Below are 26,882 nucleotides of genomic sequence, written 5' to 3' on the forward strand. Positions count from 1 at the left end.
GCACCGGGACACTTATTTAGGCAGTTATTAAAACTGCAAGTATTTATAAAATACTCCTTAACCCTGTAATAACAAGTGTATCATATTTTAAATGTGTGTTTTTGAAATTTATTTTTTTTAGTGACAAACCTAAATAAATTGTACAATACATACAATTTTAAGTAATATATTGAAAAAAAAAAAAACATATCCCTCCTCTGCACGTGTCCCAACCATCTCAGCCTTGTCTCTGTAATTTTGTCTCCAGAGCTGTCCCTCTGACACAAAACCACTTGAGGGGCGGAAATTTCCTGTGAAAGCAGTTTGCTTTATGGTTTCAGCTGGATGTAAACAGCCTCCAGTGACAGTGAGTCATTTGCTGGAAGGAATTAACTAATGCCAGCATTCCGCCAAGCAAGTGAAAGAGGCAACTGAAAACCAATCTCTCCTTAAAAAAAACTTCACGTTCTATAAGAGGGCACCGGAAACAAAGCAATGAACAAAGATGCGTTCATCTGACAACCAAAAATGCTATATAATATACATATTTTCTATAGATATCATTAAAGGTGTGCTTTTCAGCGTAATTTGGAAGCAGTAAGCTTGAAAACCACTGACATGCACGACACAGCAGTCGGTCGTCTCTGATTGGTCGAAAAAATCTGTTTGGATCACGTGATATTGCCGGACGTAGACGTGAGTGGCAGTCCAACTGCTGCACCATCATCACCATCTTTATCCATCCTTTGTGCTGTATTCTCGTCTTATTCGGTCTCATTTACTTACATGTTAATCGTCACACCGTTGAGTTTCTACTGTTGTGAACGCACAGAGAAGGTAGAAGCTAGCCTCGTGTGCTATTAGCCTAACGGTCGCATCCTCTCCTCTCCATCCGATCATCGCTGCTTTGCTGTCGCTATGGGCTGCTCTTTGCTCCCTCTTTTCGTCGCTGTGTTGGCAGCCCGGTTTGTTGTCGCAGACCCGGAGGAACACGGTCCTGTCGACGGAGCTCCGCCTTCAAAGATAGGCAAGAAAAGCAGTTATTAAACCATCCTAGTTAGCTGTTTAGTTCAGCTAATGTTAGCCTCTCAGTCAGTCTGAGGGGCTGATGAATAAGCAGCATCCATCAGGGGTCTCTGATACTGAAGATAAAGGCAAACACTAACCTAGCCTGAACATTGTGTGTCACGTGATTAAGAAAGCTTAATTATAGACACGAGTTATCTGTTAATTTGCTTTTTGAAGCAACCTTTATTCAAATAAACAGGAAGTAAAGCTTCAGCTGTCATCACCAGCCAGGAGGCCCAAAAAACCTAAAGATATGACGGAAAATATAAAAGCACAAAAGAGGAAATACAGCAAATCTTACACTTGAAAAACAAAATAATAATGTGTTTGATGTTTAACTTAAAAACAAACAAACAAAGTAATAAATTCCTTTTAAATTCCTTTTTCCTTTTACATACAGTTGCAGTCAGAAGTTTTTCATACTGTCATCATGAGCATGAATGTCATGGTATTTTGGGTCTTTTTATGTTTTTGTTTTGGCGGTTTCTTTCTCAAGGTGAGTTTATTGGCAGAATTGGTTGGTTTCCTGGCACAGACCCAGATTTTAAGCATAGTCCACAAAGTGTCAACAGGGTTGAGGTCAGGGCTTTGAGAAAACCATCCCAGAAGCTTACTGTTAGTCTGATTTAGCCTTTTCAAAACAGTTTCGCTGTGTGTTTGGGGTCATTGTTCTGTTGGAACACCTGTGTCCAAAGGTTGAAGAATTAGTCCTTCATTATTCCCCCCAATGTACCAGTACCACTGGTAACAGCCCCAGGCAAAGTTTTGATACATCTGAATAATATTTACAATTACATTTGTATGATAATCCTGGAATCTGCAGTTGTATACAAATGGCTACAAGGGAGCTTCCCAATCGTGATCACTAATGAGAAGTTAGTAGGCCTTGGCCTTGTCAAACTAAACAACATTGTAGAGCTTTCAGCGCCACTTATAAAAGATTTAACTGAGTGTATATATATTTGAATCTGTGTTTAGTTTGAACCCTATGTGGATTAAAGAAAATCCAAAACTTGTGCACCCAATTATTGTTTTTTAAAGTCCTATGTAAAGATGTATGCTGTACAGTCATTTCACTTGAAAAAAAGAACAGTTCAAAGAAATCATTAAAAGGCCAGAATTACAATGACCTTCATCCCCACGATGAGTGGAAGTGCTGTAACAAGAGATCATTTGAGATTAAACAGTATGCCCTATCAATGTGCCCTATTCAACATCTCTATACTTCAAGATAACCCAAAAAGCTCAAGAAAAGCATAATTTATTGTCCTCATCCTCAGTCCACCTATTGATGAATAGTAAATACTGATGAAACTGTTATTACCCTTATAGAGAGGCCAACAACACCAGCAAACAGCAAATTTACACTGTATTACAGATCTCCGTAAGATTTAAGGCACATTTCATCACCCAACCTCACTCTGTGTCTCTTGCTCTCCAGCTGTGGTTGGGGCAGGGATAGGAGGCAGCGCCACTGCCCACTTCCTGCGGCAGCACTTTGGCCCAGAGGTCCAGGTGGACGTGTTTGAGAAGGGAGAGGTGGGAGGCCGTCTCGCCACCGTAACCGTCAATCACAACGACTATGAGTCTGGAGGCTCCATTATTCACTCACTCAACCTCCACATGCAGGAGTTTGTCAAGCAGCTGGGTGAGTTTATGGACAAAGACATTAATTAGTCACAGCAGAGGTCAGATTTTAAAATTTTGCCTTGCTTTTTCAAACCAGGGGAGGGATTCTTGCGTTTTTTTAAATATTCCCCAGCAAAAGCGATCACTTTACAAGAGGAAAGTTAGAAACCTGACACTATGTTGGTCCTCCGTGTCGTCCTGTGTTTGCCCAAACAAGGTTTGAAGTATCGTCGCAACGTGGCCGGAAAGATGGCGGTATTTAACGGCGAAGAGGTGATTCTGGAGGAGACGGACTGGTACCTGCTCGACCTGTTCCGGCTGTGGTGGCGCTACGGTATTAGCTTCATACGTCTGCAGATGTGGGTGGAGGAGATTATGGAGAAGTTTATGAGGTGAGTCAGAAATTTTAGTGCCTTGATTTTATTATTTTGTCTCTTCAGCTTCTTTGCATGTTGGACACTTGATGGGATGTGGCAGGGGCGCCGCTACAAACTGCACTGTCAGGGTATCATAACTTTGTTGTGGGTGTCTCTGCAAGTGGAAGCAAAGCTTTGTTTATTTCTTAATGCTCATTTTTTTCTCCTGCCTTTTTCTGGTGGCAGTATTGTTAGTTGATTAGTGGTAATGACAGGAATGCTCCAAAATTGGCACTGCAGATCCAGCTGAGTCATTCATGCCTTGAGTGCTTTTCTTCCCAAAATTGTTTTTTCTATCTCAAAGATAAGGTCTTGCCCTTAAAATGTGCACAGCATTCCCTTCTGGTGTTGCAGTCAGTGGGGGAAGCCTGTTTTTGAGCTATTTATTGCTCTCTGCGCCTTAGGCATCTGCAGCCATAATAACTGCAAAACCTTGACTCATTGTGTGCCTTTCCGAGCATGAGGTCTGCGTAAATATAGATAGCCATCTGCCTGGGATTTGCCAGTGAGAAAGGACCACTGACATGAAACTTGTCTCTATCCTCCAGCAACACAAATATACAGTGTAGAATTGCATGAGTGTATTTCAGATATCAAACCCTCTCAGGGCCAAACATGTCAAATCTTTTGCTTACATTTATATTTCCTCTGCTCAGTTTTGCCTTGAAAGATGAACCAGAAACAGAATTTTGCTTTTTCCTTCCTCCACCACCAACATCTATTTCCTCCCTCAGGAAGTGATTTTTATCTCTTCATCACTTTTTTCTTTCTTTTCTTCTCTCTAAGTCGACAACCACAAGCCTCTATATCTTTCTCTCCGTCTCTGATTTGTTGCCAATAGATTATTGCTGACTGAATAACTTTGAGCAGGAAACGAAACCAAAAAACAAAACAAAACATCTCCATATTGCTCTGTCTACTGATTTAGTCGTTAACTGTTATAATTTGTGTGTCTGTGCATGTGAAATATAGGATCTACAAATACCAGGCCCACGGCTACGCCTTTAGCTCCGTAGAGGAACTGCTGGACTCTCTCGGGGGCAGCGGCTTCATCAACATGACCCGGAGGCCGCTGTCCGATTCGCTGCTGGAGCTGGGTGTGTCCCAACGCTTCATTGATGAGGTTATCGCACCCGTGATGAGGATCAACTACGGACAGAATGTCAGCATCCCAGCCTTTGTAGGTCAGCTAAGTGGGAAGATGCAAGCAGCAGTGGAGGAAGAAGTGAAGGGGTGATGAGTAGTGAAGTAAGAGGGCAACAGCTGTGAAGGTGCATTCGGGGACAATTATGACCTGAACGTCTTCCTTTCTGATTTGGCTCAGGAGAAAGGAAAGGACGAGAGAGAAAAAGAGATGCAGGGTTGAGAGTAGAAGAGGAAGGCAAGGTGAGAGGGGAGGGTGGTGGTCTGTGGGAGTGAGAGAACAGGAAAGCGTGTGGGCAGCTGATAATTGGTTTAAAGCACTTGGCACTGTCTGTTCAGCGCGCGTGTGCTTGTGTGTGTTTCAGGAGCTGTGTCTTTAGCTGGTGCCCAGAACAACCTGTGGGCGGTGGAAGGAGGCAACAAGCTGGTGTGTTCAGGCCTGCTGAAAATGGCCAGTGCTAACCTGCTGGAGGCACAGGTCAACTCCATCTCTCCCATCCACTCAGGTAACACCATCCTGATGTGTCCTGTTTTTTAAGGGGTTTTTTTTCAGCTGTGACAGCTTTACTGGTATTGATTATTCTTTGTGAGTCTGTGTGTCCTTTGTATATTAAAATCCACCTGTTGTGTTGAAGAGAGAGCTGAACATAAAAGCAAACATGAAAGAAAGAATGAGATGGTTTGTCATCCACAGAGCTTTTTTTGTAATACAGGAGAGGGACTCCAGTACCAGCTGAGCTTCACCACGGCAACAGGGACGGCATCAGAGCTGTATGACATTGTAGTGTTGGCGACGCCTCTACAGGCTAGCGTCGGGTCTGGAGTCCAGTTTCAAGGTTTCACGCCTCCGTTTGATGAGCTGCCTGGCAGCTATCACAGCACTGTAGCAACCATCGTCCATGGTTACCTCAACACTTCCTTCTTTGGGTTCCCGGACCCCCGTCTGTTCCCTTTCGCCAGCGTCTTGACGACCGACACACCTGATCTGTTCTTTAACAGCGTGGCTAGTGTTTGTCCCGTCAACATCTCAGCAGGGTTCCGGCGTAAGCAGCCGCAGGAGGCTGGAGTCTACAAGGTGTTCTCCCCACAGCTGCTGGAAAAGTCTCAGCTCAAAACGCTATTCAGGTCAGCCATGTTCTTCCCAGAAGTTGATCCCATAGTCATGCCTGGGCAATTCTGTATTTGTTTGGTCCAAAGTAAAGCCTGACGGATATGAGATTTTTAAAACCAATCTGTAAGAATTCAATATATTGGCTGATTATGTTCCCTAACGTTTCTTAGTGTAGTTATGTAAGAGTCAGTTCAGTTTAAAAATAAACTTGATTTGTGGTTACAGCAAGTCGTGGATGACTCCACGTTTACTTGTTTAGGCTCTGACTGGTTCAGCTGTAGTTTGTGCTTTTATTACATGTTTGAAGGGTATTTCTACCATCTCGTCCTGTTGAATTTGTAATGTATCGGCTGTGAAAAATGCCAGCGCTGATATCGGTAAATATCAGTCAAGCTCTAGTGTAAGTTTTTAAATTTACTATTGTATAAGACAGAGAAAACCAGCAAATATTCCTATTCAGATAGTGAAATTTAGGTATTTATGTTTAGAGGGGGAACATTTTTTGTTATCAGAATCCTCTAAATACATTATAGTTGTTTTTTTTATTTAAAAAAGTTATTTAGTGATCTTACCACCCACATAGATCATTGGCTGCTTTACTCTATCATACTGTTCTCTTCAATTTTAGGTCGTACTACTCAGTGCAGGTGACGGAGTGGCAAGCCTACCCTCGCTACAGCAGCAGCCAGCGACTGCCACCTGTGGAGCTGCACCCCAATCTCTACTACCTCAATGGGATTGAGTGGGCTGGTAGCGCCATGGAGATGAGCTCAGTGGCTGCCAAAAACATCGCCCTGCTAGCCTACCACCGCTGGAATAGACAGACAGACATGGTGGACCAGAGAGATCTGGTGCACAGGATCAAAACCGAACTATAACAAACGAATGCTAAGACCCAGATGAGTAATGTGATCTATGTCTGAGTGTATGGACTCACCCAACCAAATTATAAACTTTTTGTGATTTTGACCAGTGGCAAGAGAATTTAGATGTCCATTTATATAATATAACCTTTCGTGAATGCATCGAATTTATTCAGTCAGTACAGTAAGTTGAACATAACTTAACCCTGCTGCCTCCTAACTAAACGTAAACATCAAAAACCATAAGTCATTATATTGGCACCATTATAGACTCTGGTCCTGCTCTGCTACTCAAAAGGCCTGTTTCACTTCACTGATTCTCTGTGCCACATAAAAGAGACATGTTGCAGTTTTGTTTGTGGATTTATTGCCGATGCTAATTGGCAGTTTCCATCCAAAAATGATGCCGCAAGGACCTTTCCTTTGCCAAGAAATAAGAAAACCAAGCAAATATGGAGAACACCAGCTGGCGTACTGTATATTGTACGGACTGTTAGGAGGTGGTAGTGCTGTTAATGAACACCATTGAATATAAATACCAGTTTACGGTTTTGGTACTGCTCTTCTTAAACAAATGTTTCTGTTTCCAAGCCAAGAAAGCGTTTAGAACAATAAGCTGTTGTACAGTATGTAACTGATTTAACTTTGTCATCTAATCAAAACCACAGCACTGCTGCTGCTACTCTCTGTAAATGTAGGGACTGTTAATGGACTGGTTGTCGCCACCAATGAGATCTCATTAAAGTAATCTCAGTAGGATTTCTGTAAATTAATAATTATTCACCAACCCATGGTAGTGGCCACTGGTGCAGTGCTCTATTGTCCCTTTCATCATTATCTCCCCTTCCTGCTGCTTTTGTTGCATAATCCAGCAGAATTTTTATTTTTTTCTTCAGGGAAATGAGCCAGCCGGCTTTCACAGCGGACTGAATAAAAGCAGAGGACAGATCCGTGCTGCTGCTGCTGCTGCTGCTGACCACAAATGTTTCCATTTTCTCGCAAGCATTAAAAGCCTCAGTGGGAAAAAAGCTTTTCTGCTGAGGACTTTAATCATGTAAAGCACACACATGAAAATTTTGGGTTTCACTTTCAGAATGGGGAAAAGGGTTTTTACGAAGACACAATGAGAAATCGCTGACAGCTGATTATCTTCATGTGACTGAGTAGTCTTGTTTTCTGAATTTCTAATTTATCTGCACTGGATTTGGGCTGAAGTGGATTTCTAGAAAACCTTGTGACTCCAAAGGGCTTCAGTTGATGGATAATGTGATTTCTGTTGTGTGTTGAAAAGTGGCTGATGACACTGATTTAAAACACTGTGATGGCCTCAGAATCAATGTGGTGGAAACTGTGTATTTTTAGCCTTTTTTTTTTTTTAATTTCAAATTTCAAAAATTGCTTCTTTAGGCAGAACAGTACAATTTGTAGCCCCAGTGCTTGTATGTAAATCTTCTAGCGAATACACATCTCAATACTGTTCAGACTACTTGTCTGTGTCAGCTGTAAAGTTCTGATCATGAAAACATGATCAAATTAAAGACGAATGGGGTCTGAAATTGAAATTATCTGGCAAACTCCTGTATTTATGGTCTAAATGTTCCCGTCCCAATTTGTGCACTCTGAATAGTACAGTAGTACTTAAATGACGGGGGGTGGGGTTCCTCTACAAGTAAAAATTAGTATAGTCATAAAGATGTAATAAAGCTGTACTGTAAGAACAGAGTGAAAGTAGTAATAAATTGCCCCTTGGTATTACTCATTATACTGTCAGGTCCATAAGTATTTGTATAATGACACAATATTTGCATTTTTGTCTTTGCATAGCACCACAGTGCTGATTTTCATCTTTAGTTGAGTGAGTTTATCAAACGTGTTGCATTAACTGTTTGGAAATTACAGCAATTTTTATACAGAGTTCCCCAGAGGCTCAAAAGTAATTGGACAAACATAATTTTAAATACCAGAATTGTTTTAAATACTTTGATGAAAATTGTTTGCAGTCCAATCCTCTGAAGTCCAGAACCCATGGACATGACCAGATGCTGTGTTTCCTTCTTTTAGATACTCTGTCAGGCCTTTACTGCAGCCGCCTTCAGCTGCTACTTGTTTTTGTGTCTGTGGCTTCAGGTTTGTCTTCAGTAAATGAAAAGCATTCTTTAATAGAGGTCAGATGTTGTAAAGTTGTTTTTCTTAACCATTGGAAATAATTCTGCCATAATGCACTTTAGTTGTTTTCTGTGATCTTTCAGGCCTTTTGATGTTTCTGAGTTGGTCAGTGCATTCCTTCTTTTTCGCAATGTACCAGATTGTTTATTTAGCCACTCCTAAAGTTTTTCCCGTCTCTCTGTATGTTTATTTTGGTTTTCAGCCTAATGATGTCCACCCCCACAGGCATCAAGTATTTCTTCTTACCTGATATCTCTTCACTGAGTTCCAGTGAAGAGCTATCAAATGGAAGGTTTACACTTTGAGTCAGCTCCAGATCTTTAATCTGGTCATCAATGTGCTTGTCGGATTATTGTCCAATTAATTTTGAGCCTCGGAAAATGAAGGACTGAATAAAAATGTCTGCAGTTCCTAATCAGTTAACGAAATGCTTGTTATTGTCCAAATACTTAACTAACTGTACATGACCTTATTGGTTTGTATACAGCATGTTATTCTTGTAGCTGGCTGGTAAGGCAATTTTACCTACTTGACATCCAGCTGGGGAGTTCAGTCCAGTGATTCCTGTCCTTGGGATCAAGTCCTCCATATGAGGGATCTGAGGGGCTATTGAGGGGGCTTGACCACCTAAAGACTTGATAACAATAATGAGCTGAGGGCTATTTCTGTGCTAGAGGTCAGATGCCTTAATTCATTCGGAACCAACAAGTTAATGTTTAACAAAGTGTTTAATTTCACAAAATGTCATACACTGATTGTAAAATATTGTACTTGCCTAAATGTATTTCTTTTTGAAATGTAAAAATGAAGTGGCATTAATCAACATGTTGCATTTAATCTTTCTGATGCACATAATAATGCATTTTAGAGTAATTTGCATTTTTCTCTGACTGTTAATAGAATAAAAGTTATTCTATTGTAGTGAGCTATTGTTCATTTTGGCTTTCAAACAAGGACACTAAGAAGTCTACTTCAGTGCTGACTATGTGTCAGCAGACAGGGTTTCATTTCTTCTCTATTAATAATTACACATAAGAAAATTGATTTGTTCAATAATGCAAAGTCCTGAAAAACAAGCCTCCTGGTGTCCAGTGAAGTTTTAATTCTGTGCTCCAGTTGGCATATAATCTAAATCACTCTGACAGGTAAGTACTTATTCCACAATGAATTATTCGTTTTGTTTTTCCTGTCACTGCGTCTGTACCTGGAGAATTGACCTTATCTCCAGGAAGATTACCCAAGGTCCTTTGGTCGTTCTCTGGATCACAGAATTTCTGATGTAGATCAGATCAGATGGTTACTGAAGATAAAGACATTAAAAACACATTTTAATCATCTACTGAAAGAAATGCAATTAAATATATATACTGTATTTTCCAGGTTATTACATGTAAACGGATGATGGTGCTGCTGTAGGAAACTTAAGGCAATAAAAGCCATCTCCAGGCTTCCAGCAATGTAATGTAACATATAATGGGCTCTGTAGCTTCTCCTGCTTGGCTTCCTAGCAGCAGGAAAACAATCACACTGCTGAAAATAGAACGCAAGTCTCCCAAGGCTCAACCACTTATGCACTTTTTCGTCATTCAATCAACCGGGTTGATGGGCACATAGCCAACTAGGTCAAACTCTTATAATTAAATATTTATGTGACCATTACCCTGTTTTACAAAGGCTTGATGAGTTATGACCATAGTCATAAATCATCAAGCCTGTCATCATGCACCTTTATATACTTCATAACTCATAATGAATTGACTGAAGATGTTTTCTTCAGATGCAAGGTTCCCCTTGATTTTAAATACTTGGGACATTACATCATTAGTAATGAAAACTGAACAATAAAATATCTCTCCAGTCGTTTTTATAATGCTTTCAGGTTGTTTACACCAGCAGGCCAGACCAGGAAATCTTTTTTTTTTTTCCAATCTTCTGTCTAATTTTGGTGAGCCCATTCCTCAGTTGCTGTAGCCTCAGTTTCCTGTTCTTAGCTGACAGGAGTGGCACATGGTTTGGCTTTCTGCTTCAAGGTTTCAAGTGTTGTGCACTCACCAATGCTTTTCTGTGTGTTTTTGGTTGGAAAAAGAGATTATTTGAGTTACTGTTGCCTTCCTATCAGCTTGAGGCAGTCTGGTCATTCTCTTCTGACATCAACAAGGCATTTTTACTCAGAAAATTGCTCCTCGCTGGATATTTTCTCCTTTTCAGACCATTCTCTGTAAACATTCTCATCACAAACACTCAGACCAGCCCACGTGACACCAACAAACATCCAACATTCATGCTGATATCACCTTTCTTCCCCCTTCTGATGCTCGGTTCAAACTTCACCAGGTTGTCTTGAGTATGTCTATATGCCTAAATGCACTGGGTTGCTGCCATGTTATTGGTTGATTAGATATTTGTAATAACGAGCAGTTGAGCAGGTGTGCCTAATAAAGTAGTTGGTGAGTGTATGTATCATACAGACACAAGCCAAATGGTTTATCTTTATCTGAAATACATCTACTGATTATAGCATTTTTTAGAGAATTATAAATTGCTATTAGACATATTTTAGATGTGGGGTAAGTGGTTAAGAAATTGGACTGATGGATTTACAACTACATGCTTATAAATGCTGAAAAACTAGTTGATGCATTTATTACTTCTAGGGTGGACTGCTGCAATTCATTATTATCAGGATTTCCTAAAAACTCCCTGAAAAGCCTTCAGTTGATCCAAAATACTGCAGCAAGAGTACTGACAGGGACTAAAAAGAGAATCCAGAATTGAATTCAAAATCCTGCCCCTTACATACAAGGTCTTGAATAATCAGGTAGAACCATATCACCCTGTTAGAGCACTTTGCTCCCAGACTGCCAGTTTATTTGTACTTAAAAGTAGAATGGGGGGCAGAGCCTTCAGCTTTCAGGCCTCTCTTCTCTGTAACCAGCTTTGAATTTGGATTTGGGAGACAGACACCCTCTCTACTTTTAAGATTAGGCCTAAAACTTTCCTTTTTGCTAAAGCATATGGTTAGGGCTGGATTAGGTGGCCCTGAATCTTCCCTTAGTTACGCTGTAATAGGTGTAGGCTGCTGGGGGATTTCCATGATGTACACTGGCTCTCATCTACAACATGTCTTTGTCCTGTCTTCCTCCCCTCACCCCTACCACTTGTGGTAGATGATCAGTATGTAGTACTATGCAGTATGATCCTTTTCTAGGCTGGCGGAACGATAACTCATAACCAAAAACGTGTGCTAAATAAAGGGATTTAATTGATAACAGTGCAGCTGAGTGGGCAGACACGAGTTGTTCTGAGGATGCAGTGAATTCCTGTGAAACCTAATTTCAGCAGAGGCTCAGAAATTCCACAGAACTCTCTCTCTCACTCACTCACTCACTCACTCACACACACACACACACACACACACACACACACACACACACACACACACACACACACACACACACACACACTCCATATTTCATACTGTTCTCTTCTATCTGATCCTCTCCCATCCCTTACCAGCCTGGCCGAGCTTCCCACAGGCCGTTTGATGTGCATGTGATCTGTTTACTCTGAGGCTATTAAATCAGTGGAAGTCTGTAAGACTGCTGTATTCAGCCAACCTGACAGATACAGATGGGAAACAAATTAAAGAGGAAAAACTGACACATATTTGTCTTAGTGAGGCATTGGTCCACCACATGTTACCAGAACAACTTAAGTCTGCCTTGGAAGTCTGCAGAAGAGATCGATGTGATTCTTTAAGAGAGTCCTCTGACTGCAAACCCCCACATCTGAAGACCACCCATCAAACCCCCCAACTATCATATTATTAACCTCACTACTGTGCTAACATTTTTTGGACTTTCACTTTTTGGACTGAGTAATAATGAAACTGAAAGAGCTATGTTGTTTCATTTTCTGTTAAAATTGCTAATTTTTTTCTGCTCCCTTTCTTTCATCAAGACTTTTAGTTCAGATCAAAATATAAGTCGGATCTTTTTTTTTTTCAAGGATGTTTTAATGGTAAATTTAAATTTGTTTGTGGCAGTCTGTACCCGTGTTGACACTTGGTGGTTTCTCTTTCCAGTGAAGAGGTGGGTGGAGGCTGCCTGGAACAGTTGGCTTTATGACCCCCTTTTGGATAATTTCTTTTGGAATGAACTCAATGGAGACTTACTCTGTTAGTCCTGCTTTTCCTCAATCAGAGAGCTGAAAGCTTTTAAATTATATTTTTCAGCTTGCCACTGGTTCTTAGGTGAATTTGAAAGGATGTGTCTGTTCTTCGACAAGGACACTAAGTTGTTTTATCATATAGACTCTTTGTTAAAAAGCTGTTTGATAACTTTGTTTGCTCTTTACTCAGTTAGTCATAACCATGGATGTTCATTTGATCTCGCCAGGAACTCGCATGGCATCTGAGTATATTCTCACTTTATCACCCCATCATTATCACTCCTCAAAACTTTTAAGAAAAACTGTGAAGGGAATCTGTCCGTCTTTGCTCAGTGTTAGTGACTACACACCCATAGAGTTTCCTGTTTTTATTCAGTGTTATTGACTGATTCATAAAGCCCAACACATACCACAAATTTGCACTGTTGCAGTCGTGTTTATGTTCTCTCCCTTTATGCCTCTGTCAGTGATTTTTTTTTTTTAGCTTATTTCAGTTGTTTGTTTGTGTGATGTGTTTTCCACTGCCTGACCTGGTTTTGAGTCTTGTAACATTTCAACTGTATCTGAATGTTTCAACTGTGTTTTGCAGATAGTTGTAGACATTCTCTCCTGACCTTCACCATTCATACTGATGGTGTTTTGTTCTTAATGTTTTCAAATTTGGATTCATCACTCCATAAGTTCTTGTGTAATTTGACATACCTCAACCTTTTTGCCTTGTTTCTCTTCCTTATTAATGGCTTCTTGACAGCCACCCTTCCACTGAGACCATTTCTGATGAGGCGTCAGTGAGCAATAGATCATCTGAAGGTTCAGATGCATCTCTCAGGTGTTGTGTCAGGTCTTTGCTATACTTTTCCCCATTTCTTAATGACATCTGCTACAGATAGACTTTTAGCATTTCCCCTTCTTCTTTTGTCCTCCACTTTTTTAAGGACACACTGCACACTCAAAGGACACACTAAGGATATATGCCAAGTTTTCAGCCAACAGCTTTTTGGGAATCACCTTCTTGGTGCAAAAATGCTATTTTATCTCTCTCAAACGGTGTTATCTTTGGCATTTTTGTAGATTCAGCAAAAGTTTTGTGACTAAAGATTAAAAAAAATAAACTGGTACTTTGCTAAGTTGTTTGTTATGTGTAGAAACAACACTGGTTCATCCCTTGAGTCAGATGACTTTGTGTGTTTGAATGATTCATAGATCAGAGTTCACTGTCTTAGCAAACAAACACACAAACAAACAAAAGATATTCCTCTGAAAATGCTTAGGTACAAGGACTGGGCCAAAAATGAATGAAAAAGTAATCGGTGTCGAAACAAAAACTTATTTAGACACTGATTAGACCCTTCCTAAAGCCTGAAGAACAATTCAAAATTACTTTAAACATATTATAGCGAAACACGATTCCCAAGAAACACAAAAATAATATACTTAATGTAATATACTGTAATATACTTACATATCTATATTATTGCTAATATATATTGTAATATATCTATATCACTAAAGCACTTCTGGGTGGATGCAAACTGCATTTCGTTGCCCTGTACCTGTGCATGTGCAATGACAATAAAGTTGAATTCTATTCTAAAAAATCTAAAGCTTTCTAAATAAAATGTAAGAAATTAAAATAATAAAAAAAATTATAAATTTGGGGATAGTTTCTTTTGAGTGTTTGGTCTCAGTTTTCAGAAGTCTAATAAATTGATTATTAAATAATGAGCTGAACCTCCTCAAGAAAGTGGGAAAAAATGGTGAAATGTTGCAGGATGTTAAGGTCCAGCCTCGAGCTGTTCTCCCATTGGCCCTGCGGCGCACCACGTGGTAAGGCAGTCACGCGCTTTCCAGGAACCCGTCAGGAAGAAGAAAAACAAAACAAACCCGAGAGAGCTTTAACAGCGTGCGGACTCCATTGAAAAGGGAACGTTATTATCTCTAACACGGGACACACACGAGGTCCAACACCGAGAGAAACGTGTGTGGGGGCGTCCTCAAAGTGAGTACGACCGTTTTTCATCCGTTTCGGGGAAAGTTGGGCTTGGCAGCGGATGGGTGTTTTCACCGCCGCGGCGGATTAGCTTTGAAGCTAACTGTCGGTCGGTCGGTTGTTGTTGTGTATCGGGCTTCAGCTGGGATGAGGAAGGGGGCGGACGGAGGCCATACTGACTGAGGCTGCAGCTGAAAAGGAAGCGAGACTGTCCAGTTCCGCGTTAAAAACACAACCAGAAGGAATAAAACACGAGCTGTTTGGTTGTTTTTTTTTTCTTCTTTTCTGTTTTTTGGACCGCAGTTTGTTGAGCTCCTGTAGGAAGTGGAGAAATGTGGCTAGCTAATGCTTTACGACGAGCTCAGGTAAATTTCGATCACCGAGCCTAAAAACCTGTCCACAAAAGACAGACTGTTTAGCTGATGTAGTCCTCTAAGGTGTAGTGGGTCAGTTCCCAGAAGTGACTGATTCTGGATCAGCGTGGTCAAAAGTGTACTTATGTAAGAAGATTGGCTTGAACTCTACTTTAAAACTACCTACAGTCACCCTGCACGGCTTGGAATGCACTTAAAACTACACAGCATGCTTTTATATGTGTGGCAGAGCAATTGCAGACTGTTTGGAGGTGTATTTGTGGTAGGAAAAACCTCGGTAGTCGCGTGAAACCCCTTCTACTGTGACTTTTTGCAGGCAGCCCGAAGTCTCATTAAGGTACACGCCCCCCAATGCACAACACATCGAGAGCAGCTGGAAAAAAACTCGACACAGCCAGAAATTTCCATGTGGTTGAAGGCAAACAGCAGACTTATATTTTCACCGAGGAAATGGCCTTAGTGACGATTTATTAGTGTTATTATATTACTTTGGATTTTCACCTTAATAACTGCTTTATAGTTTATCGTCTGGATTGGGCACTTAAACGTTTGATTCAGTGTTTCTTCTTCGATATAAATGACTAAACGTGCCCCAGATTGAGTCGTACTGCAGTGCTGCGTTGAGGTTTTGTGGTAGGTGGTGGATTTTACTTTAAATATCTGTGAAACACGGTTATCTAGGCCACGGGCATGTAGGCCTCCAAGTTGTTTATCTTCTGCCTCAACCTAGGCTGAATCCAGGCTGTTTGTGATGAAGCAGCTCGTTTGATTGACGGCTGCGACGGCTATTCCAGGACACGTAGAGGCGGGACATATTCTCAGCTCGGCCAATGGAGGATTGGGATTACGTGGGTGTTGGCACAGAATGGTTAGTTTGAGGCTTTGTTTTGCTTTGCTGAGGATCTGTGATGAGTGCAGTGACTGGTGAGATACTGGTGACATTTATGGGTTTACTGGTGTTTTGTAACAGGCCATTTGTAATGTACACCACTCCGGTATACTCCGATGATTGTTTTGATGCGCACGCTTTTGCAAAACAAATGCATCCACCACGAAGTGGTGAAAAGATGTGGATGGAAGACATTTAGTAAGAAGCAGATAGTATTTGCGTCTTTGTGCGGGGTTGATGTTACAAAGCTCACCCTGCATTCATCACCTTTTATCTGTGCTTGATTTTAGTTACGAGTGCTCCTTTTAACAGGATAAAAACATATGTGTTGTACCATACAGTTATCAGGCCATCATATGCCTCAAATGCAGGGTAGTTTAAAAAAAATGCCTTCAAGCATGAAATACTGATTTTGTTTGCTTTTATCATAAATAATTTGAAACCATATGTTATTGAAAGCAGTGCTTTCCATGAACAGGAGAAAAGGATCCTGGATAGCAAAGTAATTTTACCATTGAAGGAATGCTGGGATCAGAGCGAGCCAAACCTAATTACCCAAAAGCCTGTCCTGCAGTGCTGATAGTGAACTTGAGATTGATTTGAAAATATTTTAGACTCGACTGGTTTATTGGGGATCACCAGATTTAACTGTTTTGTTTGTTTGTTTTTTAAATTGTTTGTTTTTTTGAATGTTAACTTTGTTTGTTGCAATCTTGTGACTGCTTTAAGACATTTAAACAGCTCTTCTTTCTGTATAGTTTCCAAATGATTCACGTTTATCAACGCCTTTCAAAGCAGGCCTGTCTTGGCAGGAGAATAGGAGGTAGCTGAGTCGCATGAATTTTTGCCACAGTGGTATGCATTACGTTTGTCTGTGACAATCCAATTAATTCAGTTAAGTTTCACGTCTCGTTTTTTTTCTTCCGATCACGTGCCCGTCCAGCACAATGACTCTCTGTCCTTCTCAAAGGCAGCCAGCCGCCCTGCAGTTTTGGAACCGCTGTGTTATCTGTAATCTTCTTGCAGGTATGACGTTGTGGACTAAAATCAAGCATCTGAAGTGAAGTAGGCGTCAGCCATCAGTGCTTATATATAGTGAAATGATTGATGTTTGTCAGATGCTGAATGCAAAGATTACTGAGCTGCAGGGTTAGTGAAAACACTGTCATAAGAGTCAAGATTCAAAGTGTTTATTGTCATGTGTCACAAGAGAAAAGGCATTTCTTTGTGCAATGAAATTCTTTCTTTGCTGTCCCCCCACAGATGCCAATTAATATATACAATAGAAATAGAACATATAAATACAAATAGTACAAATAAATAGCTGAAGACAGAAAAGGAGACAAAATATGGAGATTTGAAACAGATGTGTGCAAAAGAGCTATAGCTTAATATGCTGGCTTAATATATGGCTTAAACATATTCAATTTAAAAAAAGTCTCTGAATCTTCCCATGTGAAGTTGCTGCGTTAGCTCTTTCCCGTATAAAGACGACATTTTTTTGCAGCTTTGAAAACCTTTAGGATTTGTATCTGGTTTTTCTGTGCTGCATAGGCAAAGACCATCCTCACTAACTTCTTGTGCAAACCCTGTCATTTTGTTCTATAAGCAGGCTTGAAATATGATAGAAACCTCTCAGTTCAGAAAAGCGAAACAAGAGTTAAGATCTGTTCACTGTGGAGGATGCTGTGGTAAAAGCTGCTCAGTGAACTGAAATCAGTCTCAAGATTTAAAAATCAAATCCTTGCTCATGCTGAAGTTTAAAATAACAGTTTTTCATGGAGTTTGTAAAAAAAACTGAACATTGTTTTTCTTAAAAATGCATGAAACTGATTTCCAGATATATAAGAGCAGAGAGAAAGAAATAGATAAACATCTGTTGTTACATCCTTAATAAACAAAGCTGCTTTTCTAATGTTGGTATATGTTTTAACATGGAAAAACTCAAGGTGTAAGATAGTTAGCTAAATGTGAAAAGCAACTTAAAATTATTAATATTTTTCTCTGTCAGAAGACAAACACTGTGATCATTTATCACTAGATGATTCCTCTGAATGGCCGACACATAATCAATAATTGCCAGCTCTAGTGCCAGCTCTGTGCCTGTACCACTTAGTCGTAAACTTATGTATAAATAAATAATCTCCAGCCTTTAAGCACAGTTGCCTGTCAGTGAGCGCTCATACCTAGTTTTCTTATACGACTTATGGATTGGTGACCTTTTCTGATATTTGCAGACTTCCTCACATGTCCGTGCTCAGAAACAGACTGCTGTCTCATGCTTGTTATCACTGTAGGGATCATGGGCTGACTGCTATCAGTAGGTAACTCATTCCAAATAAGACACTGCTGACTGGCCTACTTGGACCACGTCCAGTGTTGTGGAGAACGAGAGCTGTTTGCATGATAGCGCAGCTCATGATTTGAACTCAACACTTAGCTCCCCCTTTTTTTCTTTTTTCTTTTTTTAACCCTCAGTGCACTGAACTAATAGGGAAGAGGGGAAACAAACACCACTGGGTTTTAAAAAAACATGATTTTTTAAATGCTTTTTTCCACATATAAATGTCTGAAGCTTCAAAGTTAATGGTCGCCTTTGAACGCTACTTTCCCACAAATCTATAGATTTAGTCTCAGCACAGTGACACATGTTGCACTCTCACACTTATAGTCACGCTTTCTGTTTTGCTTTTAATTTTAGTAAATGGTTTTTGGTATTGAAAATGCAGCAGTTTCGCTATCGGCTCATTATTTGCTATCGTTTTAATCATTCAGTGCAGTGATGAGAAACGAGGAGCAGGTGTTGTTGTTACTTTTTAAATTTTCCTTTATTTAACCACAAGTGTAATTATTGAAAATCGCCAAGGCCAAGATGGGTAGTAGGTCAATCAGTAGTGGCTACATACTCTAATAATGCACACATGAATACACAGCAAAGCACACAAAATAAATATACACACATAGGTGAGACACATTCGTTATAAACATTAAAAATAAGGCAGCTTAAAACTTGAGAACATGTTTTAAATGTGGGGGAAACCTTTGAGAGAGGTTTAAAAAAATGATACCAGGGATCTCAAATATTACCCATAAATAACAGCTGGCATTAAGCAGATACACCAGCGTTATGATCGGTTTATGACTGCAAGGCTTACCTTGTTATGTTTGCTTCAGTCATGTGGCCTAGGTGGGTCTGTATGCTGCTTAAATGGGATGAGACATCTCAACATGTGTTATTGTTAAAATGATATGCTGGCTTGGGCTACTCAGTGCACCACAGGTGTATAAATGGTGCGGCCAGTGTCTCCATCTGATGGGATACATTTTTAAAATACTCAAATGCAAGGCCCTCTTTCTGAACTATGGCCAAAGTCTTCTTCTGAAGCCTGAAAACAGAGCTGTGCCCAGATCAGGTCAGTCAGACCTGATCTGAATTACAACCTGCTAAAAGGTTGTTTTGGTATTTTGTTGACTTCACAAGCTTTAATAAATACTAACAGATAAGCTGTAAAATGTTGCATTCAGTGGTATTTTCCTGCTGGTTGACATTTATATCAATCACCCAGTGTTTGTTCATTGTACACAGAAACAAAGACAACTATTTTAAGCATTTTGTAGACAGGAAACCATAGATTTGCAGTGAAATAGCGCTATGACCAAATAAGCCAAAATTAGTTGCCAAGAGTTGTTATAGAGAACAACAATTCATTTTGTAAAAATGGTGTAAAGCGTGTGAGCAGAATGATGCAGCCAGAGTGCATCCTAGCAGCATAATCAGAAGTCATTTACATTACTGATGGTGAGCGCTGTGTTTTATTACTTGGTCTGGATGGGTAAAAGCTGACCCTGGGTTCAGACTCAACCGAGATGTAAACATTATGCTGCAAAAGAATCTGACCTGTTGAGCGACTTTTTCTATCTTCATAGCAAGCCTTATAAAAGAAAGAAAGCAAATCTTTAATGTTCCCAAAAGCAGCCTTGGAGGAAAAACAGAAATGATTGCGCTCGTACAAGAATGCTGATATAAGCGGAGGTTGCTGTGGCCTTAAACAAAGCTCAGTCCTAAAGTACAACACCTAATGGAGGCGCTTTTATCTCTGAAGTCCGACCAAACAGAGAGAGGAATTCTTCTTTTGGGTTCTTGCAGCCTGCCACGGTCGGTCATAAATATCTGGCTCTGCATCACAGCCTGTGTCACCCACTGGGTAGTGAGTTGGATTAAACTGTGCTGCTGGAAAAGATTCAGTGCTACTTCGACTGGATAACGGTGGCTCATTTTCCACATGTTTTTGAGGACCTCTGGTTGTGGACACGGGCTTTCTGTTTCCCCTCTGTGATAGCAGCGAGTTTGGATTGATGCTGTTGTTATTGTTCAGGCCATATATGTCATCACTCTGCTTTTTTTTCTAAACATGAAACCAGACACAGCTGCCCAGGAAGGAAGTGCACATCATGATATGGTAATAAGAGAATTTGTATTTCAGAGGAGGAGGAGCTTCCAAATGGGTGACCAAGGTGGTTAGTGTGTATGTGTGTGTGCAGAGACTTGTTTACGCACATATGCATTGATGTTGGTGAAGGTGTTGCTTTTACAAATGCATTTGTCCCAGAGGCGTGCACGGCTGTGTATTTTTTTTTTTTTTTTTTTTGCCCACTTCCTGTCTCTATGCAAAAGTGTGTATACATAGCTCAGGGGTGAGAAGTTCATTTGCAAGAGGAAGTGATGTTGTTATCTTGCTCAGAGAGGAGTGTGATTCGTGTGTGATATTGTGTTGACAGATTGCTGCTGGGGTCGTGTCTCCACGCAGACTCTTGTGTGTTTGCTATGCAAAAGCAGCAAAAGGACCAAAGATCAATCTAAATGTTGTCGTCGTTTGGTGATGCAAGAAAGTGAGCGAATGACAAACAAGCAAAGAATGAACCAAGCTTGATGATGGTGAAGGAGGTAATTAAAAAGGTTGCAGCTAAGCTTGATGCGCGGTTGACTCAGAACAGATCAGATTAACTGTGAGCGATTGCTTGGCAGCATTTGAGTTTGACAAAGAGGCTGCTTACCGAATGTTTGATGAGGACAGGGATCAGAAGGTGGCACAAATTTGGTAGAGCGTTGCTGTCTACTTTTCGGTGCTCCGTTTATAGTCCCGAGTCATAGAGACTAATGATCTTTACCCACAATTTTTAGTATTTCATGTGTGTTTTTCTTGCTTGCATCAATTTTACGTCATGCATCATTTATGTCACAAAGTTATTTCAGTCTGCTGAATATTTTGGCTGTTGTTTGATGAAACAGAACCGAATTGTTTCTGTATACTTTATTTTGTCGTTTGCTTTAACATTACACAGTTTACCATCCTGCGGTTTCGTTTGAGAACAACAACCAAACACAGCAGCTGTGGTTAAAATCTACTTCTTTGTTTTCAACTCTTTTGATTTTAATACTTGCTCTCTGTGTGTTCTTCTAACCACAGACCTGAAGCTTACCAAGAACCGCACCAGACCACAACAGACCAGACCTGACCAGGTTGAGCCCAATTATTCACAGTCTCCCTCTCCCCCTCCCCTGCATCCACCAGCACTCTGCGATTGTTTCCCTCAGCATTAATTTATTGTGCTGATCGGACAAGCTCACACCACTGGGACTGGACAGGAGACCCAGAGGTTCCCACCACTGGAGCTCTAAGCTGTGCCTGGCAATGCCTCAGGTAAGAGGTACGATAGGAGGAGGGGAAATTGTGCTGTCGCTGTTGTTGATTTGTTTTTTTCCATTAATCCATAAACCCACGAACAAAAAGTGACTTTATTTTTTTTATTTTTAAATGGTCTGAATGAACTCTCCACAAAAATCTGAGACAGAACTTCCTGTGAGCAAGTATGCAAAACACCTGCGGACAGACAGAATCGTAGATGTGAAACACGGTTCAGGGGCTTGAAAGAGGAGAGTGACTGACCCCAGTGCTGTATGATGTCTGTAGACCCTGCATCCAAACAGCTGCTGAAGCCAGATGGGCTGACTGTGAGCGACTTTCTCAGTCCTTCTAAAAAAATAAGTGCAGAGTGCCAACTCTGAGCAGGCTTTAACATTTTTGTAATTCTCTGCGGTGCCGAATTAATAGCAACGTAGCAAAGTCAGCTCCCGGAAATGATGGTGTCAGCCTTGACAGTGTTTTTTTTTTTTGTTTTTTTCTTTTCTGCTGTTCTTTTCTCCTTTTTTATTATTCATATTAGATACCACAGGGACTGTTTGTTTCTTAGGGTTTTGTGGTATCTTGCAAAATGTGCAAGTATGTTGTGATTGCAGCGCGTCTGTAGCTGCAATCTTATCAAATAATTCCCTCAGCTGTTAGAGTGAAGAACAGGAGATGCTGGTGGTTTGTTGGGCTGAGACACGTGTTTAACTTCAGCGCTAGAACAAAAATAACAACAGCAGCTCTGGAGTAATATCTGTAGATGTTAACTTTATTGCAGATATATTAGTAATGGGTTTTATTTTAAATTGCAGGAGTGTTTTTACAGTATTTTCTATTGCTGATGGAAGTTTTTTTTTTTTCTTGATGATGATGATGATGGAAAAAATCAGACAGCTATCCATTATTTTGACATATTAGATCACTGATGTACTGAATGTAACATGATTTTTTTCTCATAACTTTTAACTACAATATATTATTCTCTGTCAAAGTCATGGAGCGTGTCTGGGAGCATTACAGGGTAGCAGGTGCTGTTGCTTCCTGATGCACCTGTCAGTAGCCATGTTTGTGGTTTATACTGATTATTAATCGGATCGGTGTGCACGCAGACACTTCCTCTGATGTTCCAATGGTGGTAAAATTATTCTCACTTTTCATGTCTGTTATGTCGTGTTTCGGTGTCCAGTGTGGCAGTAGAGGGGGAGCAGAATAAAATCACATATGAAAAGTTGTCTGTATGAGGGAGCGGATGGAAAAAAGCCTCCCATTCATGTATTTGATTACGCTTCAGTGCCCAGCTTAAGTTTGCTCAGTTCATAGTTGCGTGTTTGGGCACAATAGCTGCAGTGTTTTTGGTTGTTTTTTGTTTTTTTTGTGTGCTCTAAATGCAGAAAAAATGTTATTTATTTATTTATTTATTTATTTATTTGCTGTTGACATGAGACATGACTGCACAGTCAGTGCTTTATCTTTTCTTTTCTCTCTCATAAATGCACACTGCTTTCTGTTTTAGTTTTTAGTATTATTGTTTATTGAAATACATCTAATGATTATAGGAAGATTGAAATGACAGATAATTGTATTGTGACTGATTATATTATGTAGGAATGATGAGATGCAGAGTCGGTCAGACTATTTAAGAAGTAGAGAAACAGCATGAACTCGATATAAAAGATGGACGTAGCCTTAGGATGTCTCCCATTGGTTAGGCAAGACTCGTCTCATTCAAGATCCCAAAAAGCTGATATTATGTAAAATATACAGAAAGAGTATTCAAGGATTTGGCAGTCATGTAAAACTTTATGATTAACAGTAAATGGTATGAACGCAATTTTATGCTATTAATTGTGAGGGGCAGCACATGGGGGCAACAATAGACTCACGATTGGGTATTTGGAAAAAAGAAAAGAAAAGAAAAAGCGTATTTTTTTTAAAATTAAGGATAAGGAGGTGATCACCACTCTGTGAAAGACTGCGTGGGCAAATTGAGCATTTATTAGTGTCACATTGCAAAGACCTGGATAATGTAATCATGTACAGTACAAAATATCCCTAAAAGATTCAACAGATGATTTTGAAATCAAGGCAATATTGACTGGTGATGATCTTCAGGCCTTCGGACAAACAAACAAACAAAACGGCAGACATGACTTTTTTAGTGCAAATCACAGCGTGAGCTCGGGAGCACTTCTGAAACCCACTGTCTGTGAACACTGCATCGATAAATGCCAGCCTGTTTTTGCACAGGTCAAATGCATTTGTGATGTGATGCATCTGGGAGGTGCATTGGTAACTTGCACTTCTGTGAAACCCTTTCAAATAAGACAATGTCAAACCGCATTCTGCACATATTCCAAGAGCACAGCTCCGTAGCAAAACAGTCCCGCTGGTAAACCGGTCTGTGTGCAGCAAATGATAGCTTCATCTATCTTTAGAAATTGAAGTCAGCTAAACTGTGAACTTACATAATTCAAATAACTGCACTCAAGTCGGATTTGTGTGTCCACTCAGCTGTTGTACAAACCTTGATCATAATGACACAAAAATACACACAGAAAACACCTGTAGCTTCCTCCGTCTAGCTTATAATAATTCCTGGCAGAATTGAAAGTATGGCACACAAAATGTAAAAATAATGGTAATAACTTTAGTTTTATAGCACTTCTATAGCACAGTTACAAAGTGCTTCACACTTTAGATAAAACCACACACTAAAGTCAAGTATACATGTTCAAACATATTGTCTTACATTCTTTCCTGCATGCACATGTTGAAAGAACGAGGAATATATGGGCGAAGGTCCTTTAAAAATGAGTTTTCATCAGTCGGTTAAAACAACCCACAGTCACAGAGCCGACAGGCTGAAGAAGGCTGTTCCACAGTTTAGGAGCTTTAACCTCAAAAGTGCGGTCACCTCTAAATTTTAACATAGGAGGATGACATAGTTAAGAGACACTGATGAGATTATCGGAGAGGAATAAGGTCTCAGCAGCAGCTCTGCTGTATACACAGGGTCAAGGCTCACTAGAGCCGGTGAGAACAGCGAACTCCTGGCACATTGTTTTCAGACCCCACGCGGTCTTTCGCTACTCACATTAAACATGATATATAGGTCACTTAGATAACTTAAAAATGTTCTTGTTTGGCTTTTTTTCTGTGTTTTATTTGTTCCTCAGTAAATCGGTTTGGCTGAGATTAAAGTTATAGTTTTTACACAGCTGAATAAACATCAAACAGAAAACCGATTAAACAGAAGTGTGAAATGGTAGAGAATTTACTCCAATGTCCTGTTATATTTTAGATAGCAAGGAGCAACGGCCGAGTTTATTAAACTCCACCGAGACAATCTGCAAATTTCATTAAAAGTTTAATAAACTATCATCTTGTCTTTATTTTTGGTTGACACATACCTAAAACACTTCAGGCTGTAAGTTAATGATAGCTATATAAGAGCAGATGCATGCTGGTGCAATAAGCTGTATGTTTTACGTTCAATGGATGCATGCTCTGATTAGTCAACTAATCGACAAAAATAATCGGTGACTGTTCAACTACCAAAATAATTGTTTGTGGCAGCCCAACTGCACAGCAATTGTAGGAGATACCTTTGAAAAGAGTAACATAAAGAAAGAAGAACTGGACCAAGGATTGAGCCCTGAGGGACACCACATATGAGGGGCACTGATGAGGACATGTAGTTATTAATATGACTTCTGAAGTGTCTTTCAGATAGTAATGATTTAAAAAAAACACACATCTGATAATATGACAACAAACATTACAGAACAATATTCTTTTAAACAATAATCTTTTAAAAACTGAGCAACATTAAAAGGAAGACAAAGGTTGAACTGAGTTTATCAGATTTTACTTGTGTTGCTGTGCATTGTTGTTTAATCAAGTGTGTCCCCCCCCCCCCGTGTTTGTTGCAGCCCAGCGTCAGTGGGATGGAGCCTCCCTTTGGGGATGCCTTTCAGAACTACTCGATTGCTGACCAGGCTCTGACCAGCACTGAGCTGCTCGCCACCAGCTCTGACCCAGATTTCATGTACGAACTGGTGAGTAGACACACACAAAGACGTAAGACCTTGGTAACCATGCTTTGAATCCGGCTTCTTTTCGCATCAGTCACAGCTGCTCATGCTGAGCTGACACTGAGTTGCATCCAAATGAAGGATCCGAGTTTAAAGGTCAACAGCAGCAACTCAATATCGTCCCCCATCACAGTCACAACAGCTTTCTCAAATAAGAAGAAGTTATTTTACGGCAGTGAATGTGTGTATATACAGTTATATTGATTCTTGTTAAGTGCTACAGTTGCTCTAAAAGACTTATATATATTTGTCAAAAAAAAATCAATATAAACACTGGAAGTCATCAAGATTATTCTAAACATACATACTCAAGTAGCTGAGCTGTAAACTAAGAAGGTTTTGATTGTGCTAAGCCACATTTATAGATTCGCCAGTGGAGACCCAGTCTCTGCCAGCGGGGCTTGATCAGACACAGCTGCTCAAGGGTCAGCTTGGCCCAAGCTCCCCCACAAATATCAAAGATCAATATAAGGTTACACAGCACACTGTTTAAGGGGCCACAGAGCAGGAAAGCTGCAGGAAATCCAGTATCGTTCTTCTGATTAAAGGAAACCATATTATAAATGTTCCAATTCTTCTTTTTCTAACCTAACATTGACTTCAAGAAACCTTAGAAACCAAAGTTATTTCATCAGTTTAATTTCTCAATTCAGCATCTTTGCTTCGCTTGTCTTCTCCTGTAAACATTTCAAATTGTGCAACTTGTTTGACAATTTGTTAAATCTGTGTGCGATGTCTAAATAGAAATCACTGGAACAGTCAAGCCAAACTGAATCAGGGCCTGTCATGTAGGGACTTTGCTGATCTGAAGTCTGTGGGTATAAATCGATTAATTTATTTTTCAGCCCGAGTTGTCTTTGACAAGAGTGCAGTGGCACAACAGTGTTACTGTGGTGAACTAATATGTCCCTAGGCTTTTAACATAACACATATAAACAAGCCAAAGTCATTTCCTGTGATGATTTTCACACAAATTATCAGCCTCGCAGTTGGTTAGTTATGGCTAGTTATTAATTGCAAACAGAAAAACAGGCAGGATATCATTTGGGATGAAACAGAAGGCACTTTGGTTTTCTGGGATGCTTCCGTAGAATGAAGCTATCATTCATGTGATAGATAATACCTGTCAAACCATCTGCTGCAATGGCAAAAGGACTTCTTCGCCAAGATTCACAATTGAAAATATTGAGGTCTGATGTGATTCCTCACCATTTACAGGGATTATTTCAGTAATGGTGAGAAATCCTGAGGTTTATAGAAACGTTTAATGAATGCTGCCGTGGACTCGGCTTAACTTCCAGAC

General features: G+C 40.1%; 2 protein-coding genes across 7 annotated transcripts in view; both read left to right on the forward strand.

The window, feature by feature from the left end:
* The first annotated feature begins 15 nt into the window (after window positions 1–15).
* Window positions 16–9,296, forward strand: LOC120733708 (prenylcysteine oxidase-like). Of its 3 annotated transcripts, XM_040032051.1 has the most exons (9): window positions 16–1,006; window positions 2,489–2,695; window positions 2,894–3,068; window positions 4,065–4,325; window positions 4,417–4,478; window positions 4,601–4,741; window positions 4,949–5,360; window positions 5,975–6,259; window positions 7,106–9,296. In XM_040032051.1, exons 1-8 carry the CDS (start codon window positions 898–900, stop codon window positions 6,222–6,224), a joined length of 1,617 nt encoding a protein of 538 aa, XP_039887985.1. In that variant the 5' UTR covers window positions 16–897; the 3' UTR covers window positions 6,225–6,259; window positions 7,106–9,296. The 3 variants fall into 3 exon arrangements, with proteins under 3 accessions (XP_039887985.1, XP_039887984.1, XP_039887986.1); XM_040032050.1 differs by lacking the exon at window positions 7,106–9,296 and having other exon boundaries at window positions 5,975–6,968; XM_040032052.1 differs by lacking the exons at window positions 4,417–4,478; window positions 7,106–9,296 and having other exon boundaries at window positions 4,065–4,276; window positions 5,975–6,968.
* Window positions 9,297–14,399: 5,103 nt separating this feature from the next.
* crebrf (creb3 regulatory factor) overlaps window positions 14,400–26,882 on the forward strand; it is a 32,745-nt gene continuing 20,262 nt past the window's right edge. Inside the window, exons 1-3 of one of the 4 annotated variants that reach the window (XM_040032060.1) lie at window positions 14,400–14,544; window positions 21,267–21,507; window positions 25,418–25,543. In XM_040032060.1, coding sequence (XP_039887994.1) covers window positions 25,433–25,543 — 111 coding nt within the window. In that variant the 5' untranslated portion in view covers window positions 14,400–14,544; window positions 21,267–21,507; window positions 25,418–25,432. The other 3 variants (XM_040032057.1, XM_040032059.1, XM_040032058.1) reach the window with 3 other exon arrangements.

The sequence above is a fragment of the Simochromis diagramma genome, unplaced genomic scaffold (genome assembly GCF_900408965.1).
Source record: "Simochromis diagramma unplaced genomic scaffold, fSimDia1.1 OVJJ01000216.1, whole genome shotgun sequence".
NCBI classification, from domain to species: domain Eukaryota; kingdom Metazoa; phylum Chordata; class Actinopteri; order Cichliformes; family Cichlidae; genus Simochromis; species Simochromis diagramma.

Excerpts from the sequence above, each read along its gene's own strand:
- LOC120733708 (XM_040032051.1), top strand. The coding sequence starts at position 898 with ATGGGCTGCTCTTTGCTCCCTCTTTTCGTCGCTGTGTTGGCAGCCCGG. Across the intron at positions 2,696-2,893 it reads GGAGTTTGTCAAGCAGCTGG|GTTTGAAGTATCGTCGCAAC; the intron begins GTGAGTTTATGG and ends TGCCCAAACAAG. Across the intron at positions 5,361-5,974 it reads CAGCTCAAAACGCTATTCAG|GTCGTACTACTCAGTGCAGG; the intron begins GTCAGCCATGTT and ends CTTCAATTTTAG.